This window comes from Lontra canadensis, unplaced genomic scaffold (genome assembly GCF_010015895.1).
Source record: "Lontra canadensis isolate GAN:19392208 unplaced genomic scaffold, GSC_riverotter_1.0 scaffold204, whole genome shotgun sequence".
NCBI classification, from domain to species: Eukaryota; Metazoa; Chordata; class Mammalia; order Carnivora; family Mustelidae; genus Lontra; species Lontra canadensis.
In genome coordinates this window covers 890314-908763 of record NW_022631198.1, presented here as the reverse complement: position 1 = coordinate 908763, position 18450 = coordinate 890314, and the positions used below count along the sequence as shown (strand labels likewise).

The 18450-nt window shown below is 60.9% G+C and overlaps 1 protein-coding gene across 2 annotated transcripts; it reads right to left on the bottom strand.

Annotated features, from left to right (window-relative positions):
• Positions 1-569: 569 nt before the first annotated feature.
• Positions 570-15249, bottom strand: GIT1 (GIT ArfGAP 1). Of its 2 annotated transcripts, XM_032848448.1 has the most exons (21): positions 14981-15249; positions 9274-9407; positions 8736-8848; positions 8514-8619; positions 7773-7990; positions 7593-7687; positions 7214-7256; positions 5468-5494; positions 5250-5298; positions 4736-4808; positions 4066-4163; positions 3561-3672; positions 3297-3430; positions 2981-3133; positions 2628-2858; positions 2485-2538; positions 2222-2308; positions 2029-2102; positions 1743-1925; positions 1562-1625; positions 570-1404 (listed from the first exon to the last, which is right to left on the bottom strand). In XM_032848448.1, the coding sequence occupies exons 1-21, from the start codon at positions 15030-15032 to the stop codon at positions 1192-1194; spliced, it is 2313 nt and encodes a 770-aa protein (XP_032704339.1). In that variant the 5' UTR covers positions 15033-15249; the 3' UTR covers positions 570-1191. The 2 variants fall into 2 exon arrangements, with proteins under 2 accessions (XP_032704339.1, XP_032704338.1); XM_032848447.1 differs by lacking the exon at positions 5468-5494 and having other exon boundaries at positions 14981-15132.
• Between the last annotated feature and the right edge of the window lie 3201 nt (positions 15250-18450).

Sequence of the window (18450 nt, the reverse complement as noted above, 5' to 3'; positions counted from 1 at the left end):
TATTTATTTTTGATACAAATGTACATGACACACGTCTTGACAGCCCACCTACCACCACACAGGTAGAGCCTGGCCCCTGGGACAGAGGCAGGACAGGGAGGAGAGCCGGTAGGCACTGCCATCTGCCTCTCCAGCCTTCCCAGGCCGCAGCCCAGATTCCAGATACCCAGATACTGCAGGGTAGGTGCTGGCCTCTCAGAGGTTATGGGAAGGGGGCTCTCAGCTGAGTCAGGGACCCCGGGGAGCCAGCCCCGGGCTCAGATGCTCAGTTCTCTGCCCCAGCCAGCACATCTCCCTCCACAAGGGAGGTGGAGGCGAGATACAGGGAAGTGGTTTTTGTTAAGTTCATAGAGAAAGGGATATGAATCAGGGAGACAGATGAGGGGAGGCAACGGGTTGGACCCCAGCTGGTTACCAGCAGTCCCTGGCCCCAATAATGGGGAATGGGGAAGGGTGGCTGACCCCTGACACTGGTCCTGCTGCTCTGGTCCCCTCACCCTTCACAGAACTCCAGATGGGCCAGGCCTCCGGAACGGCACTGCCGCCCCGCACACACACAGGCACACAGGGACACTCAGTTACCACAATGTTAAAATTAAGGAGTGGAAGAGGAGAAAGAAAAAAAAAGTTTCCAGTGTTTGCTGCTAGGGACCCTGGGAACACAGGCTGGGGCCTGTGTTCTGGACAGGGGCCGTTTGGCATTAAAGGAGAGCAGCAGGGGGGCTGGTGGCTACAGGGCGGGGACATCCAGAGATTATGTACAAAGGAGAGGATGCCCCCGCTCAGCCCCCAATAGGGCTGAACTGGCTCATGGGGTGGGGTGCCTGGAGGGGGAATGGCCCCACTTGGAGTGTCCCCACCCCACCCTTGGCTGAGGGTGCCCCGAGGGCTAGGGTCTGGGAGTGATGCCTTACAGGCCCCTGCACGCTGAGGGAGGGGGGGAAGAGGGGAATGCTATGTACAGGGGGAGGTGCATGGAATGTGGGGGACAGAAGCTCCTGCCACCCCACCTCCCCATCCTTAGGGGCTTGAGGGGGGCGGGCACCAGGGCGCCTGGCTGCCAGGGGAGAGTGGCAGCACTAAGGGCACTTGCGCCAGCGGCTCTGTTGGGGTGGGGGTTAGTGTCTGGAGTGGCCCAGCTCCCATGGCCAGTGAGGTCCCAGGGTGCAGGTGAGGGTGCAGGGAGAATGGTCACTGCTTCTTTTCTCGGGTGGTGATGGTGACCAGCTGCTTGGCAGCCTTGGCAATGTCGTAGGCGCACTGGATCACCTGCTGAGTCAGCAGCTGGAAGTCCACGGGGGCGCCCGGCTCCGGGGGCACGGTCTTCCGGCATTCACTCTGCAGCCGGTAGGCGCTGGCATTGAGCAGCCGCAGTGAGCTACGCACAGGCTCCAGGGCTGGCCTCTGGAGGGGAGGAGGGAGCTGGGCCTTGGACTTCAAACCATGAGCCATGAACGTGGCCCATGGTGTGTCGTCCTCTGCACCCAGATAGGATTCCCATTCCCTGCACCTGTCCCACCCAGAGACCCTCCGATCCTGCTCCTCTTTCCAGCCCCTGTACCTTTGGGAAGAGAGAGGCCATCTCGGTCACAGCCAAATGGATCTTCTCTGAGCAGGGCACAAAGCTTTGTGGGGAGGGGAGGGTAAAAATTAGGGTTCGCAGGGACAATGGAACACCAGCGGGACCCCTCCCCTCCGCAACACCCAGGGACCCCTAGGAGCCTCACGTCCCACCCCCGTACCTGTCATGCTTGAATTCTTGGGCAGCCCGTAACAATTCCTGAATGTTCTTGGTGACCTGTTCCGTCTTTAGGATGACATCCTCTGTGCTGGGAAGCCCAGGGTCAAGGTCTCCATCCAGGCTTTCCAACTCTGGGTGGAAGTCATCTTCCTTGCCCAGCTCAAGAAACCTCTTCCCTTCCATTCTGAGGCCAGGGTGAGAAAGAGACATGCCAGTGGTAAGGCTGCCTGCCAGCACCCTCACAGACATGCCAGGGCCCACTCAGCCTTCTTCCCGGGGTGCCTCACCCAAGTAGTGGGTCCCCACTTTGCGTGTTCTCATAGTCGCTGTCGGCACCGCTGCCGTGGCGGGAAAGCTTGCTCTGGAGGATCGGGGAAAGGGCAGTAGATGACCTACACAGTCACAGACCCACACAGCCCATCGCTTTCCAGGTGCACACCTCACTCGGCCCGTCCCTTGCAACGGGGATGGGCACGTTACCGTGTGACGGCTTCCTTCCTGGGAGCAGGACAGGAGCGGGGAGGAGGGAGTGAAGGGCACGGCGGAGGCCGATACCCCCTTCCGGATCTGAAACCCAGGAGGGCTGGAGTCAGTTTTTCCTCCCTGCCCCCCCACCCCGCCTTCCAGCTTCCCAGCAGCGAGGGTCCTCCCCGTGCCCAGCCATCGTCAACGCAAAGGCCACACCTGCTGGGGCTCACAACCCATTTGCAGACATGGACCCCCGTGCCCCAGGCCCTGCTTACCCGGTAAAGGCCAGCAGGGACGTGTACTGAATAGATGGCGTCGTCCTCCAGCTCCTGGGAGATGGCACGGGAGGCATCACGGAGGGCCCCATGGCAGCTCCCGCCCTGTCTCCCCCAGTCCTTGACACCCACGAGCAACTCACAGTGCTGTGGAAAGGCTGGAGCCGGGTGGTGAGCTCATCCCCAGGTGGGCCCCCAAAGGGCTTCAGGGCGGAGCCTGGTTCATACATGGAGAAGGCCTGGCGGTCCCTGCGGTGGGCACTCCCACCAGGCCCCATCGATGTGTGTTCTGCCCGTTCGCTGGGCAGCGGGGCTGTGGGCACCGGCCCCGGCGGCTGCCGGATCTGCAAGTTCTCTGCCTGCAGCTTGTGGATCTGAGAGTGCACAGGGTGTCAGAACCTCCAGGGGCTCCAGGCAGCACCCCACCTCTGGGAGCGGGGATCCTCCAAGCAGGACGCTGGGAGCCCCCCTCCCCCACCAGCGCTGCCGCCCCTACCTCCCTCTGCAGCCTCCGGAGCTCATCGCTCAGGCTGCTGTTGACCTTCATGAGCTGTTGCACCTTCGCCTCGGAGGTGGCCAGAGCCTTCTTCAGCTCCAGATACTCCTGCAGGGTCACGGCCCCGTCAGAGAGGTCTGAGGAGTCCATGCTCTGCAGGGTGAGACAGAGGCTCATCAGCCCTCAGGGCAGGGCGTAAATGCCCACAGAAGGCTCTTCTCAAGGCCGTAACCAGCCCACTTATCCCCGAAGCCCCAGGCTCTAAGGGGACAGAGCTGGGCCTTGGTGGAGTCCCGGGGTGGGGCAGTGCTCAGACCCGGGCACGGTTGTTCCTAGTGGCACCAGCGCCGCGCAGGGGTTCCTGGTCCGTGTCCTCGTCCGAGGCCACACTGTCGTAGTCGTGCTGGTCGTCGAGGTCACTCTGGCTCCTTGCAGAGAGCTCGAGGTTGTCTGAGGACACAGTCCCATCACTCAGGATCCAGCCACACAACCCTCCACCACGCCACCCCAAAAGGGAGCCATGAAAGAGAATATTCCGAAAAGTGCCCACTGCCCGCTGCCCTATCCACGCCCTTCCCACCTGTGGGGCTGCTCAGGCTCTTGCCCTGCTGTCTCCGCTTGGCCTCGCTGAGAATGTCTATGATCAGGGTGGCAAACTCTCGGGCATTAAAGCGGGCCAACTTCTGCCGCCCCTACAAGCCAGAAAGAACCCAGCTGGCAAGACGGGCCCCCTTCTAGGTGACAGGGCAGGGGGAACCAAGCTGCAAGGGAGTCCCCTTTTACCTGGCTCATGGCCAGAGCAGGGGGTCAGGGATAACACTGATTCTGGGTGCTTTGGGGAGCTCCTGAGGCTGGGATCCTCCCCCCACCCCTTGGAAGTTGCTCAGCAAGTGGCTCAAAACCAGCCTCATTCCCATTTCCCAAGCCCAGCACCGGCAGAGCCCTGAGGGAGACCTAGGCCGGGAGAGGAGAGCAGGCCCAGGCTGCAGCCCAGGCGGCAGCCACGGAGCAAGGGCAGGGCCCACAGAGCTGGCAAACCCCGGAGGGGAGGAGATAGCCCCAGGCCCCCCATCCAGCCCCCTCACCTGATTCCGTGTGGCTGAGTATTCGGGGTTCACAGGCAGGAAGGGCACGGCACTGCGCTCCGTCACCAGGGTGCTGTGGTTCTGGGTGGCCAGCCACACTGCGGGGGAAGGGCAGGGAGCACGTCAGCCAGAGTGTCCTTGCGGCCAGGCCCACGGGGCAGAGGTGAGGAAGTGCTGAGCACAGCCTTCCTTGCCCCTCCCCAAGCCCACCAAGTGCTGGTGTGCAATACAGGGGTGGTCTTCAGACAACGGAAGCAGGGTCCAGTCAGGGCAAGGCTGGGCAAGGCTGGGTGAGGCCAGCGAGGCCGATGACGAGCAGAACAAGGCAACTCCTTCTTGCCAGGCCCAGCCCAGAGTTTGGGCTGGAATCTGGCTGTGGCCCGGAAGGAGTGGTATAGGGGGGCGGAGTGGGACTGGGGAGTGAGCCAAAGTGGGAGGCAGCCAGAGCCGAGATGAGCCCCAGTCCAGAGGTGGGGGTGGAGAAACAGGCCGCTCACAGCCAGCAGGGGCGGCTCTGTGGAGCTGCTGAGCGAACCAACCCCAAGCAGCCCCTCTCAGTCCCCAGGAAAGGACCAGAGAACCACAACAGGGCCTAGCCCTTCCCCAGCAGGCGGGCAGGTACCCTCATCTCGTCTACCCATGCATGACCTCTGATGCCCACTCGGCTCACCAGCGTCATTTTCTCTTCTATCCACCTCGTCGTACACGTCCATGGCAAGTTCCTCAAAAAGCCGGTTGCTGAGCTAGAGACAAAGAGGGGGACAGAGGCTTTGTCAGATCAGTTGGTCCCCAGTACTGACAAGGCCAGCTCAAGCAAGAGGTCTTAAGATGTGGGGAATGGCTTGTGTTCCATGTGCTGCCCAATCCCTGTAGTCTCAGAACTGGAAACTGGGGCAGGGGTCTCTCTGTCACGCTCCACAGTGGGAGAGGACAGGAGGGAGACCAGATCAGATCGGTCAGAGGTGAAGCCAGGGCTCTGGAGCCTGCAGAGGGCAGAGCCAGGGTCGAAGACAAAAGCCAGGGAGGTAGGGGGAAGGGAGCCAGGAAGGCTAGAGTGAGGGGCAGGCACAAGACTTGGAAAAGGATACCAGGTCAGAGGAAGGAGGGGGAGTGACGGCAGGGGTGGAGGGTCAGAGATGCGGACAGCTCCTAGTGTTAGAGCCTGTCTATCCAACGGGACTCACCGCCTGCAGCTTCTTCTTGGCGGCTTTGGCCAATTCGGACAGGTCTAGACTGTGGATAGAGGGAGATGGGAACGGGCAGACATGAGAGGTGGCCAGTCCCCTGCCAGTGACTCCCAAACATGCAGGGACCCAGGGAAGACAACATTCTAGATGCTGTACACCAAACACCGCCCCCAGCCCAACCTCCAGAGCCTGCCCCCACGGCAGGCACCATATACCTCTGAGACATGCACTTTTGCCGAGATCTAAGTCCAGAGAGAGGCAGCAGAGGAAAGAACAGGACAGAGGCAGCAATTACCCGAGAGCAGGGCGACAAGCGCACACCCATGGACAGTATGCACACCACGGAACTCGTCTCCCCCCACCCTAACCTGCTCCTACACCCGCCTGCTCTGTCCCTCCGAGCCCCACTCACCCACACCAGCGTCTGCTCCCGGTGGCAGGGGGCACTGGAGAGCCCCTCACCCTCAAGCCCCAGGGCAGCTGTCCCCGGGTTCCACCATCAGTCCCTCATCCCTGGGCCTTCGAATCAGTTTCTTCACCCATCTTCCCACTTCCAAACTCGCCCCCACAATCCCTGTTTCCAGCCAGCAGCCGGGGGATCGGACCACTCTACCCCCAGCCTTAAAACAACTCAATGACCAAAGATACGTACGGCATACTTCAGCCGCACTCCAACAAAAAGCTCACTTAAAAAATACGCTCCGTGCTTAGCATGCATTTCACTTAATCCTCTCAACAGCCCCAAAAAGGTAGGCACTGCTGAACTCCTTTCCAGGGGGTAAACGAAGACTCAGAGAGGGTTCAGTAGCCTGTCTGAAGTCAAACACCCAACACATGGCAGAGCTGACTCCACACACTGTCTCCTCTTGCTGGGGCTCACAGGGTGGGCCGTTCTCTCGTCTGTTTCTATTCCCGTCCCGTTCCTGGGATTCCCTGCTCCTTGCACGGTGCTCCAGCTGCCCCGACTGCCCGCGGTGCCCAGCACGGCTTTGCTCCTTTATACCATCTCTGCCTTTACTTCTCTCGCTGCCCCCCCTGCCCCCGAACTAGAGCTGTCTGACTAGGCAGCTTCACTCTCTAGACTGTAAGCTCCTTAAAGGCAAAGATCTTGTCCGAGTCACCTGTGTCTCAGGGCCAAGAACAGCGGCCAGCACCAGGAAGGTGTTCTGTCACCATTTCCCTGAGTACACGCCCAGATATGTTTTAACACACACACCAGAAGCATCCAGGTACACACACGGTGCAGAATAAGACCAGAGAAGTAGGAGGGAGTCTTGGCGTCTCATAACAGAGAAGGTCTGGGTTCACTGATCCAAGGTTCCTAGGCCTGACCATCCCTGTTTGACCACGCTAGCCACTGGAGAGGGAGGGGAGCCTCCTCTCTCTGAGATCCAGGCCTGCGGGCAAAGCCTGGCAAGACTTGGCCAGCAGCGGTGGCCAGCAGGTGGCGCCAGCAACCATCTTGTGAGCCAAGGGAGTGTTCCCCACAGCCTAGGCGCCAGAGGCTTTGCTGATCACAGACAGAAACACCTCAGTGGTGCTGTGCCCTGTCCCCAGCCCCACTCAATTTCTGAGTACACCACAGAGACCTGGTCAATAGTCCCAAAGTGAGTCAAATCCCTGGAGCCCATATCTTTTTGTCTAAAGATTCTCTAGTGGGGTGAGTGCCACTGGAAGCAGAAGGCAGCAATCCACCACTCCCAGGGGCGTTGCTGGTACTCAAGCCTGTGCGGGAGAGCCGTGGGCTCAGGCTGTGCTGGTCACGCGCCAAGCTGGCATTTGTCACCTGCCTTGGGGCCCAGCATCGGGGAATGAAGACTGGACAGAAATGCTTCTACTGCCAGCCCCCGGATGGTGGGGGACCCTAAAGCCTGGGGAGAGGGAGGGGTGGAGGCACTGAGGCCCAGACACCCAAAGGATATCTGACAGCCTCTGGGAAGGGGCATCAGGTGGGGACTCACCTGTCAGCCATCTGTGGGATGATGTAATGCCCATTCTTGTGATCTGAACAAAAATAAAAATGCCAAGTCACTGGTGCGGGGTAGCCTTCGCAGCTGGGAGCCCACTTCATTGCCATGATTGGGGCATGGCACCCAGAAGTGTCAGGGGACAGGGAGGAGGGCAGGCCACCCCCAAGCGCCCTGGGAGCAGACTGAAGTTAGGCCCACCCCCACTCCCCATCCCAGCGTGTAGGAGCCCAGAGCCTGCATCAATTTCACAGGAGCCAGTTGCCTAGCAACACTGTTCCCCAGCCGGCTTTGTCACCATGGCACCTGCTGCTGGGGTGTGTCTGGGTCCCACCTGCCTGGCCCAGCCAGTCCCGCCCCGAGCTCCGCTCACCCGGCTTGCGTCCACAGAGATAGAAGGCCAACCGGTCAGTGAGCTCATACTGGCACTCGACTAGCCTTTCCGCCAGCTCATGGTGCCCCGCCTGCCTGTGGGGAGGGGGCATGCCTCAGCCCTGCAGCGGCCGTCCACCACGCCCACCCAGCCCAGCCTCACCCACCACCCAGCCCTCACCTGGCATAGTCGATGGGTGTGCGGCCATTGACATCGGGGGAGCCAGGATCAGCCCCATACACTACAAGCAGCTCAGCCTGCAGGGTCTGGCCCGCCTTGGCAGCCACGTGCAAAGGTGTGGTGCCCTTCTCTGGATGGAAGAAGTTGGCCTGGGCGCCCAGGGACAGCAAGCGCAGACACGTCTCCAAGTTGCCTGTCCGCACACTCGAGTGCAGTTGCTGCGAAAGGAGAAGAGTGTGCAGCAGACGTGTGCGTGGGGCCCCTCCCCTCCTCCAGCCATACCACATAAGGCAGCTGCTGGGCCTCCCACGGGCTCCCAGGGGTCCAGCTGGAGTTGGGCTGTGAGGGAGGACAGAGGTCGGCCCAGCTGTCAGTCACATCCACCTGTGCCGTGAGCACTGCTTGACACAGATGGTGTCCGTCAGGGAGATGCTGGGATTTGTTTCCCATTTTACAGACAAGCAAACTAAGGCTCGGAGCAACTAAGAAACAGCCCCAAGTTCTGCCAGCTTTTGGATGGCAGCTGGTGGGGTTTTAGCCCTGGGGTGTCCATGGAGGAGCTGAGGGGCTCAGCTGCATGCCGCTTGACCATGCAGTCTTGTCTCCCTGCTGTGCCCACTCTTCTTGCCTGACCCCTACGCCTCTGGGGCCTCAGGCTCGGTGGTGACGAAGGAGCGGGCCCTCAGGGTGTCGCAGGTGTCAAGAGAGGAGGCCCGCCCATCCCCCGGGGGCCCCTCCAACCTTGCTGAGGTCTTTGGCAGTGACCCCATCGTCGTCCCGGCAGGGAAGCTTGTGCACGAACGCCAGCATCTGGTACTTGGCCCTGATGAACTCTGACTTGATGGGGCTGGGCGGGCACACGGGGCGCATCGGGGAGAGCGGGAGAGGCTAGTCACCCGGCCACCCTTGGATCCACGTCCCAGGCCGCGCAGCCCCTGCCACCAGCCCTCCAGCCCAACTCACTGGACTTTGTCCTGGGGGTTGGCTTTGCGCCTGCCGCTCTGCACTTGCGCGGGATCCAGCAGGGAGTGCTCCCAGATGGAGTTGGCCCCGTTGCTGGCGAGCGTGTGCACCATCTGCAGGGAAGAGGCGCCAAGTGCGGGTGCCCGCTGAGCGCCAGCTACCAGGGGGCGGGGGGGTATGCGCTGGCCACAGCCAGCATAGCCCGAGACAGGACTGAGGGGGCCTCCCGTGTGCCTGCTGCCAGCACCCTGCCACTCCACCCGGTTGGGCCGCCTGAGCACGTGGGTCCCGTGTAGCACTTCGGGTCGCCCGGCAAGCATGCCACGGCTCAGAGAAGTTAAGTGACCTGCTTGGTGCTACATGGTCAAGCTAAGACGTGGCAGGGCGGGGGAGAGGGCCCTGGCCTGGGAGACCCCAGTCTTAGCACCTGTGTCTGCCAGGCCAGAACAGGCTGGGTTCTGCCCTCTGGGAGCTGCTGGATCCAGGGTGGTGTGCACGGGGGCGCATGCGCCGGGGGACCAGCTGGACGGCCACGTACCTGCAGCAGTGTTGGAGGCCAGGCGCTGTGGCGCAGGTGCTTGACGACGGAGATGTGGCGGCCCAGGCTCCGGTGCACGCTGCAGCACTCGTCGCACACCAGCACGCCCCTGCTGATGGAGGCCCAGCCGGGGTCTGCGGGGTGGGAGCTGGATCAGCCAAGCCCAGATCAGGGCCAGTGTCTCCTGTGCCCCTGCTGTGGGCTCACGCCAGGCTAACGCAGTCCCTCACTCAGCTTCCCAAAGCCCAGGGAGCAGAGGACCATCGGGACACACAGGTTACCTACCCATGAGGAAGCCTAGCTAGGTGTAGGAGGGATTTCCCCTAAGGTGCACAGCAGGTGACTGACAGCTGTGCCTGGGCCTGTCTGGGGGGAGAGGGTCCCCAGGCCGACTCAATGGGCATGGCTTCCTGTCCTGCAGCCTTTCCCAGGGAACAAGACAGCTGGCCCAGACCTCCCTCACGTGGGACCTCCTAGACAGCCCTAGGCATACCTCCTGGGTCTGGGCAGGGCCCCATCCCTCCTGCACCCAGGCTTCTGTGGGACCCACAGGCTCTCCGACCTGACCCATCCCACCATTCTACGGGGTCCTGCCTCCACCCTCTTCTTAGCTAGGAAGAGGCCTCTTCATGCTGAGCCTTCTACTATCATCTCTCATGGGCTGAGCAGGAGCCCCTCTTAAATAGGGCCGGAGAGGGTAAAGGAACTAATGCTGGATACCCACCACGTACAAGCTGGACCTGTACACACATCGTCTCTCACCACTGTCAGGCAAGGCAGGAAATGCTATCCTTGCTTTCCCAATTAGAAACAGCAGCTCAGAGAGGTTAGAGCGCTTGCTCAAGGTCACACAGCTAACGAGTGGAATTGCTGGGACGTGGACCCAGGCTCTGAGATGCCAGACACTGGGCCATGTTCACACCCAGTACTCTCCTTTTGCTCTTGCCCCTAAGGGGGAAGCCCCAAGTGGGCAAGGGCCCTGGAGGCCACTCTCCACTCCATGGGGAGAAGCAAACTTTGGAGATAAGAAGGAGGGGCCAGGAGAGGGTGGGAGCTCCTGGGGTCCTTTTCAAGGGCAGAGGAGATGCCACCCATCCAGGGCCCCTTGGGAAGGGGGGAGGAGACGGCTGTATACAGCTCAGACTGTGGAAAGGTCATGGGGGAGAAAGCAGCCATTGTGTGCCTCAAGAGAGCGGGGGCAGGGAGCCTCTCTCCCAGGACACTGTGCTCTGCCCAGGCCCCCTGCCCCAATGTCAGGAAGTCCTGTTTGTTTGGGGGGAGTGAGGGACTGGCTCTCTGCATGCCTGGCAGTGCTCAGGGAATCCTGAGGTGGGCATGGGCCCCCCAGGGGAGGGTCAGACTTGGGGTAATGAGAAACTCTCCAACCAGAAGGCAATTCTCAGACCCTTCCCTTCAAGGACTTCCATAGAAGTGCCCAAGAGAATCGTAAGGAGACTGAGTCAGGGAGCAGCCTGAGTTCTGCCTACAGCAAGTATCCCCTCCATGAGGACAGGGAGGAAATAAGAAGTGAAAGAGGGGATTCAGCTATTTGGGTCTGGGCTTCTTTAAGTGTCCCACAAAATACAGGGCAGCAAGGTGCCTGCCATATACTTTTCTGGGAGTTTTGGTCCCAGGGACCCATTGCCTGTGCCAACAGGGGGAGCCCTAGGACACTCTGTTGGCTTTACCCAAACAGGGAGGGGCCCCAGTGAGGCACAGGGAAAACTCCCTCCCCCCATTCCCAAGCACCACTGGGTGAGGGGTCTGTCCGCCAGCCACCTCAGGCAGCTCAAGCAGGAAGCTGGAAATGACGCAGCCTAAATTCCTCTTGTTGAAATGGTGGGGTTTCCTGTAAGTGGGGAGCCGCCCAGGCCAGGATCATAAATGGGCCGCCCTAAGGCCTCCACCCCAGGCCCCCGGTCTGACCGGAGAAGCCAGGCCCGAGAGGACTGCACAGATCTCCAGAGCCAGGCCAGACATGGTGAGCCTCTGAATACGGCAGTGACCAAGAGATTCGGATTTGGGGAATTGGGTCCCAGGCTCTGTTTGGCACTCACCCAGCCTGGAGGAGGGGTCCTACCTCTCCTCCAGAGTGACCTGAAATAGGAAGGTTGAGCTGGGGACACTGTCCTGGCAGGGGGAACACTGGGGCCAGCTCAGTTCTTCATTACACAGATGAAAAGCCCACCCTAACCCTACTACCGACTTCTTAAATGCCCAAGGGGCTTTGGGCCTACTCAAGCTGGAGCCGCTAAACCTCACTTAGGCCAGTTCCTCAGGCCAGAAGGGTTTCTGTAAGTCAAATGACTACTGTGGTTTAAGGTTAAGGGACCCTTGCCCCCAAGAGGCCCCTTAGGTCAAACTTGGGGTAGAAAGGACAGGGACATAAGGTGTTTTGTTTTTAGTAGGCTCCATGCCCAACGGCCCGATATGGGGCTTGAACTCTCAACATCAAGAGTCAACCGCTCTACTGACTGAGCTAGCCAAGCGCCCCCAGGGAACATCTGGTTTAGGAGACAGTGGTAACCTCCTCAGCATCCTGCCAACCTTCCCCCAGGGCTTCTGCCTCAGGACAGGGGGCCTGGAATATATGGGCAAGCGGTAGGAGGGGTCCTAGGAGGGATCCTGGGATGACATTAACCACGAAGGCCTCTGCTAAGGTGAACTCAAGTCACCACCCAAAGCCATGACCGGCCTCTAGGGGCAGCAGGTCTGCTATAAAGGCCTGGGTCTCCTGAGCAGAGCCTCCCTAAACAAGAGGGAGAAGCCCACCATCTTGAAAGCAGGCAAGAGTAATCCATGGGGATAAAGGTCAGGATGGCTGTTACCTCTGGGGGGCAGTGTTGACTGGGAGGGGGCAGAAGAAAGGCCCAGAGAGCGACAGGAATGCTCTACCTCTTGACTGGAGTGGTAGTTACACGGCTTAGCGGCTTAAACCGTAAGGTGCAAGAACTCGGCTGTACGTAACTTCAATCTCAATAAAAGTGGAAGAAAGCCCCCATTCACTCCCACCCTGCAATCCATATAAGCCTGTGGGTTTCCAAATGTCCCTAGCCAGTAGCATCCTTGCTCACCCAAGAGCCTATAGGACAGGCACCCCAAGGTCTTCACTCCTGTGACCTGGGCTGCCAAGGTGGGAGAGTTGAGATGGAGACCCTGGGATGAGGAACAGGTCTGTGGGCTAGGCCGGGACCATGTGGCAGAGGGAGTGGAGGGGAAGGAAGCAGGGAGAACACATTCTCCAGAGTTCCTGGACTCCTGCCCCTCCCTTGGACTCCCAGGACAGGCAGGTACACACGTGGCACCTGGCAAGGGGGCACCAGCAGCCACAGCGGTCATGGCATGTCCAGCCGCCTTACAAAATACACCTGTCACCTGTATGCCCGGGCCTGGAAATGGAGGGAGGACATCTGCGGTCAGCCTGAACCTCACCTTTCACCTCTACAGCCTCCCCCCATTAACCAGCCACAAAAAGGCCACGGCCCCACTCCTAGGGCTGGAAGCCCTTTCACAGCGAGAGAAGCCTATGACCAGGTAAGAGGCAGAGGCCAGTGGGGTCCCAACTGTTGACTACCCTCAAGCCCCGTACCTGGGCTGCTCTGGTTCCCACACGGAGAAAGCCACTCCTTGCATCAGACAGGGGGGAATGGGGTAGCCCCAAGTGGCCAGCTGGGGTCCTAACAAGCATCCAAACACTCAGGGAGTGCCTGGTATGTCATGTGCCAGACACCATGCAAGGCGCTGAGGTAGGGTGAGGGCCAAGACTTTGTCAGTACCCTACCTACCTCACTGTCCCCACCACCTGCCTCTCCTGGAGCTGTGTCCTGGATCAGGGGGCCCTAACCCTTACCCTAACTTGTACCTGGCGCACCTGTGCCCCTGTGCGACAGTGACTGCAGGCCGGAATCAAGCAGTCCAAGACATCCGATAACACACCACTCCTCCCTGAACCCACTCGGCCTCCAGAGACTTTAAACAGTCAAACGTGGTAGAGAAAGGACAGCTGCCTTGCTGATTCTGCCCTATGTCCCTTTAGCTGAGTATCAGAAGCACAAACTTGAAGATGGGATGGTCTTCAAAAACCATTCTACTCCAACTTCTTTGCCTCACAATTGAGGAAACTGAGGCCCAGAATGAGGAAAGTCTTGCCATGGGTCACAGTGAGGGCCTAGGATGAGTGTCTGCTGAGCACCTTCCTCCCAGTCCTTCTGGATCTTCCACCCTCACCCCCATGCTATGCCCACCCCCCAGAGGTATGGAATAGCCTGGGACAGGCAGAGAGGGCAAGCTCGAATCTGAGCCCTCCTACCCCCAGACCTGCCTGCAGCTGGGAGAAGGGGATCACAGTCTCCGGCTCATTAGGGTAAGGATCCATCAGCCCCGGTAGCTTCTTCATGGCCCTCCAGATCGTGACATGCCCTGAGAGGAGCCCCGGGACACAGCCACCCAGAGTACCCTGCCTCTGCCAGGCACCCACAGTTACCCAATATTCCTCATGCTAGAATACCAGAGCATCTATGGTTCTCAACCTGTTGGGGTCCTGGGCCTGTCCAAAGGGTGGCTGGAAGTTAGAGCCCATGGAACTTCCCACTCTCACACTTAATTGTGCTCTTAGTCCCCCTGGAGTTCAGAGACACCCAGAGCCTGACCAGAGGTCTCCCAGCGAGATAGCTCCTTTTTTAAAAAAGAGGATGGACAAGAGCAAGGGCTTCCTTCCCCAGGCCAGCTGCGGAGCCCCATCACTGGCAGTGTCCTCCCACAACAGCAGGTAGCAGCAGCCTCTCAGGTCACTGCTCCTCACTTCCTCAGCAGCTCAGGGGGCTTTCACATCAGCCTGGACCTGACCGTGCTGGGAAGAAGGGAAACACCACAGTAAATACAGCCAGGAAGCCAGCCCGGTCCTGGGAATCCAGACAACCCAGGGGTACTGCTTCCTGCCTATCTCTGGCCAGAGGGGGCCACAGGGGCAGGAGGGGTCAGTGTCCAAGCTGGGACAATGCTCAGCCCACCTTCTCAAGCAGCCCTTCACAGGGCACGGGGACAGCTAAGTCTAGTTGCTCACAGTCACCAGGCAGCCTGGGGATGCCTCCGAGGAAGATGCCCAGGCTGTACTGGCCCGCAACACCAGGCCCTGCAAGGAGCCCCGGCCTTGGTAACCAGGGGCAGGGAGTCCTCGGAGCAGCTACACCTCGTCTGCTCAGGAGGAAACGCTATCCAGGCCCCTCCTGGTCCATCTGCCCAGCTCTCTTGCCCCTTGACCTCCGCCACCTCAGCGGGCGCGCAGACCATGCGAGCAGCAGGTGCAAGACGCGGGGGTGGCACTGAGATGACACAAAACCACACTCGCCCCCACCTCCTAAACCTTGCTGGCCTCCGCCACAGCCCTCCTGCCACCCCAGGCTGGCGCTTCCGTCGGGATACAGAGACAGAAGGGGGGGCAGCTAGCTGCCTGCCTCCCTCAGACTGAGGGGTGGGAGGTGGCGCCGAGAATGTCCTTCCTCGCTCGTCCACGGACGCAAAGGAACCGAGGCCCCCCAGCCGGCCCTCCCGCCAAGGACACGGCTCCGCAGTGGCCCGGGCGGGGGCCCAGGCCGGAGGCCGCAGCCCCCCGGCCCCGCCCCACCCTCCGGCCCCGCACGGCGCTCCCGCCAGGCCCCAGCCCCGCGGCCTCGCCGCACGGTCCCGCCCCCGGCCCGGCCCCGCTTACCCGGGGCGCTGCAGTCCGCACACACCTCCGCCCGCGGCCCCTTCCGGGACATCCTCAGCGGCGACGCGGCCGCAGCCCTCTGGGCCAGCGTGGGGGGCGCGGGCGGCGGGCCCGGGCGGCGGCGGCCCCTGCTGCCCGGCCCGGCTCCGGCAAGGCCCCGGCTAGGCTCCGCGCACCCGGCCAACCGTCCGCCCCCGGGGCTGGCCCGGAACCCGCCGTGCCCGCCTGCCCGCTCGCCCTCCGGCGCCCTCCGCCCCGCGCCGCCCCGCGCCGCCCCGCGCCGCCCCGCCGCCGCTCGCCGCTCGCTCTCTCCGCCCCCTGCGCGGCTCGGGGCCGCTCCTGCAGGAAGCCGCGCAGGCCCTGCCCACCGGGGGAGGGGCGGCCTGCACACCCGCCCCGCCGCCGGGCCCTGCGGGCCGCGCCTCCCGGAGAAAGGAAGCCGGCAGCGCGGGCGGGAGGGGGCGGGGGCGCTTAAAGGGGCAGCGGCCGCAGCTAGGCAGACCCGAGAGTGCGGCGTCGCCTGAGGCCCTGGGCTCGGCTCCCGCGCTCCCCGGCCTCTCGGCAGTTGTGAGTTATCCTCACAGCCCCATCCCCTTCGCTTTCCAGGTGGAGGGCGGCCCGGTGACTCAAGTCCGGGGACAGTGACCCTTGGGGAACACGGAAGAGAGTAAGGAGCTGGAGGCCCAGGCCCCCTTCCTCGTCAAAGGGCTGTGGTTTGGGGTACCCGCCTATGTCTGGCGGAGGTGAGGTGTACGACCTGGTCCCCCGTGTATCCACATCTAAGTGTCCAGGTGTGCGTGTGGTCACGCCCTTGCTGATTACGCACAACGCCAACAATATGGACGCCCAGGTGTTCCCCTGCCTCCCAGCTAAAAATACATCTATACCTCATCCATGCTTCCATCCCGAGAGAAAAGAATCTGGGTAGTTTTTAAAGACCTCCCGAGGAGTGACCACTGTGCCTGTGTGCCGCAATAACCACTCTGCATCCGCCTTGTCTCTCTCCACGGTGTTTCTGGGCCACCGCAGCTTTGTGTGTCCAAGGCGCGTGCACACAACATACAGGGATCTTTTCTTACGGTGGCCTTTCTTCCTAGACTTCACACGGAGACGGCGTAGGTGGGGGGACAGGAAGCGGAGGCGCAGGCCGCACGTGGGTGCACCCCTGCACTGAGCATGCTCCCCCATACACGTGTGCCCTGCGTGCACCCAGCCCCCATCCCTGCAGCCGCAAAATGCCAGAGCACTTGGCTTGTAGGGAGAGGGCAGGGGTGGCCCAAACCAGGCCTGGGGGTCCGGTGACGGTGACTGAATGAAGCGAAAATTCCGTGAGGGGCAGGGAGACCTCAGTAACAAGGGGGATGGGGGGTGGGGTGTAGATGGGAGGGGAGTCCTTGGGCAGGGGTTTGGGAATTGGTCGGTTTCATCCCAGCGGTGCCGGAGCAGCAGTGACTTGTGGGTGGGCCGACTGCTTCCCTGGGGGAGACAAGTAATGCATATGAGTCACACCACCCGAAATACAAGCAAAGCTGCCTCCATCGCCTTTAGCTGCAGCCCAGATTGACAAGTTTGTTTGAAATCGAGATCCACGGGGTATATTTATAATCGCACCTTTAAAATCTTTTTGTAGGCCTCCCCTCCCCCCACAGCCAGCCGCTCAGCTGGCGGGGCTTCTGCGAGCAAAGATACCTCGCGGTGGGGGTGGGGGGCGCCGGCGGCGGGGGCGGGGAGCACCACCTGCCGCACCATGCTGCTGCCGCACCAAGTAGTCAGTCTGTGGGCTTGGTGGCCCCGGGCTGGGCGACGAAAAGGAGCGGCCACCGGCGCACAAGCCACGAGCGGTGGCCGCCCGTTCACACCCGATCTCCCAGCTATGGAATTTCATTTATTAAATGTCGAGGCAGCCACTGGCAGCCCCATCGCTTGGCTGTCTTTGTTTCTCTGCTGTGTGGGCGCGTCTCGAGCACGTGGCAGCTGGAGCGCGCAGACCGGAGGAAGAGCGACCTGGGTTTGGTATAGGGCCGCCTGGCAAAGAGGCCAGGCTGCTAAGGGCCTAAGTCCCCCAGTCCAGGCTGAGCTACTCCTCTCCCAGAGCCCCAACACTTTCCAGGGGTAAGGGTGATTCCCCCTGTTGCCCCATCCCGCCCGCCAGCTCCACCTCCCGGCCGGCCCGGAGACTACCTGGGAGTGGCCCAGGCAAAGAGCCACACTTTCCAAACTTTATTCCGGAAGCCCCCAGCCCCGCCGCTGCGGAGCTTCTGGGCCTTGGTCTGGGGATAAAAGGGCTGCAGGATTTCCCTTTGGAGACGTCGCCTCCTCAGGAAGCAGGACAGTAAAAGAGAAATCTCAGACAAGGTTCTACGATTTAATGAGGAAATGTACAGGCATTCTCCCGGCCACTCGTAGCCGTCCCCCCCCCCCTCCAACCCCCTCCCCAACTCCGGCTGCAGCCACAAGACTCTGCTGACCCCTCGTGGTAGAGGTGGGCAGCGGTCCCGGGTTGCCGGAGACGCCAGCTGGCTCCTCCCCGGCTGGAGAAAGGGGCGAGGCAGTCCACTCCTCCCTTATCCTTTCCCGCCTGGGCCTGGCACCGCAGGGTGTGGAGGAGGAAGGAGAGAAGACCACACAAAGAAACCTGAGAGAGGCGCAGAGAGTTTGCAAGCTTTTGCTAGCACCTCCCACGCAAACACTTCTTGGATTGTTCTAAGTAGGGCTGGTATGGAATCCTTAATTCCTGTCCTGTTCTAAGGTGGACGAGAAGGCACTGTGCCCAGTTCTGCCACCTGTCTCAGTCCGCTTGCGGGCGGGGTGCGCCATTTCCCAGGGCAGTTACTATCCTTAGTTCACCCTAGTAGGTAGTGTTTAGAGTCTCATTTAGAGGTGAGTGGTCTGCGAAAGCAGAAAATTTAAGCAATTTGTTTACGGTCAGGTGGTTAGTAAGGAGGAATTCGAACTCGGCTGTAAGATCCCAATCCCTCCTCCCTCCGCCCTCCAGGGACTGGGCCACGCCTCTTGGTCTTTCCAGCCCTTGGAATAGGCAGCCTCTTTTACCAATGCATCGGCTGGGCCTCTTCTGGAATGACCTCTCTGCCCCGGGGTTATGCAGGAAGGAGCCAGTCTCTTGGAATCAGTCACTTCCTCTCCTGAGGGGACCACACTGAGTGTAGGTGGGAAGCTGCCACCTGCTGCTTTTTCTGCCCAGCCCCACTCTGGTCCTTGCAGAGGACAGCAAATGGGGGGGGGGGGGAGAGGACTGCCCTTCTAGCCTTAACAGTCATTCCCTTTCGAATGTCAAGTGTGGAAGATGGAATGTCATTTTCTAAGAGGGCAGGGACGACTCCTACATAATATCTCAAGTGCCAGACCCCTGGTTGCTCCAAAGACCTTTGGTACTAATGTCCCGCACCTTTCTCAGGATTCCCCCCTTCAGTAACTCCTTGGACTCTGGATTGCTCCTCATGTTCCACTGG

Excerpts from the sequence above, each read along its gene's own strand:
- GIT1 (XM_032848448.1), bottom strand. The coding sequence starts at position 15,032 with ATGTCCCGGAAGGGGCCGCGGGCGGAGGTGTGTGCGGACTGCAGCGCC. Across the intron at positions 8,849-9,273 it reads GGCCTCCAACACTGCTGCAG|ATGGTGCACACGCTCGCCAG; the intron begins GTACGTGGCCGT and ends TCTTCCCTGCAG. Across the intron at positions 1,926-2,028 it reads AGTGGGGACCCACTACTTGG|AATGGAAGGGAAGAGGTTTC; the intron begins GTGAGGCACCCC and ends CCCTGGCCTCAG.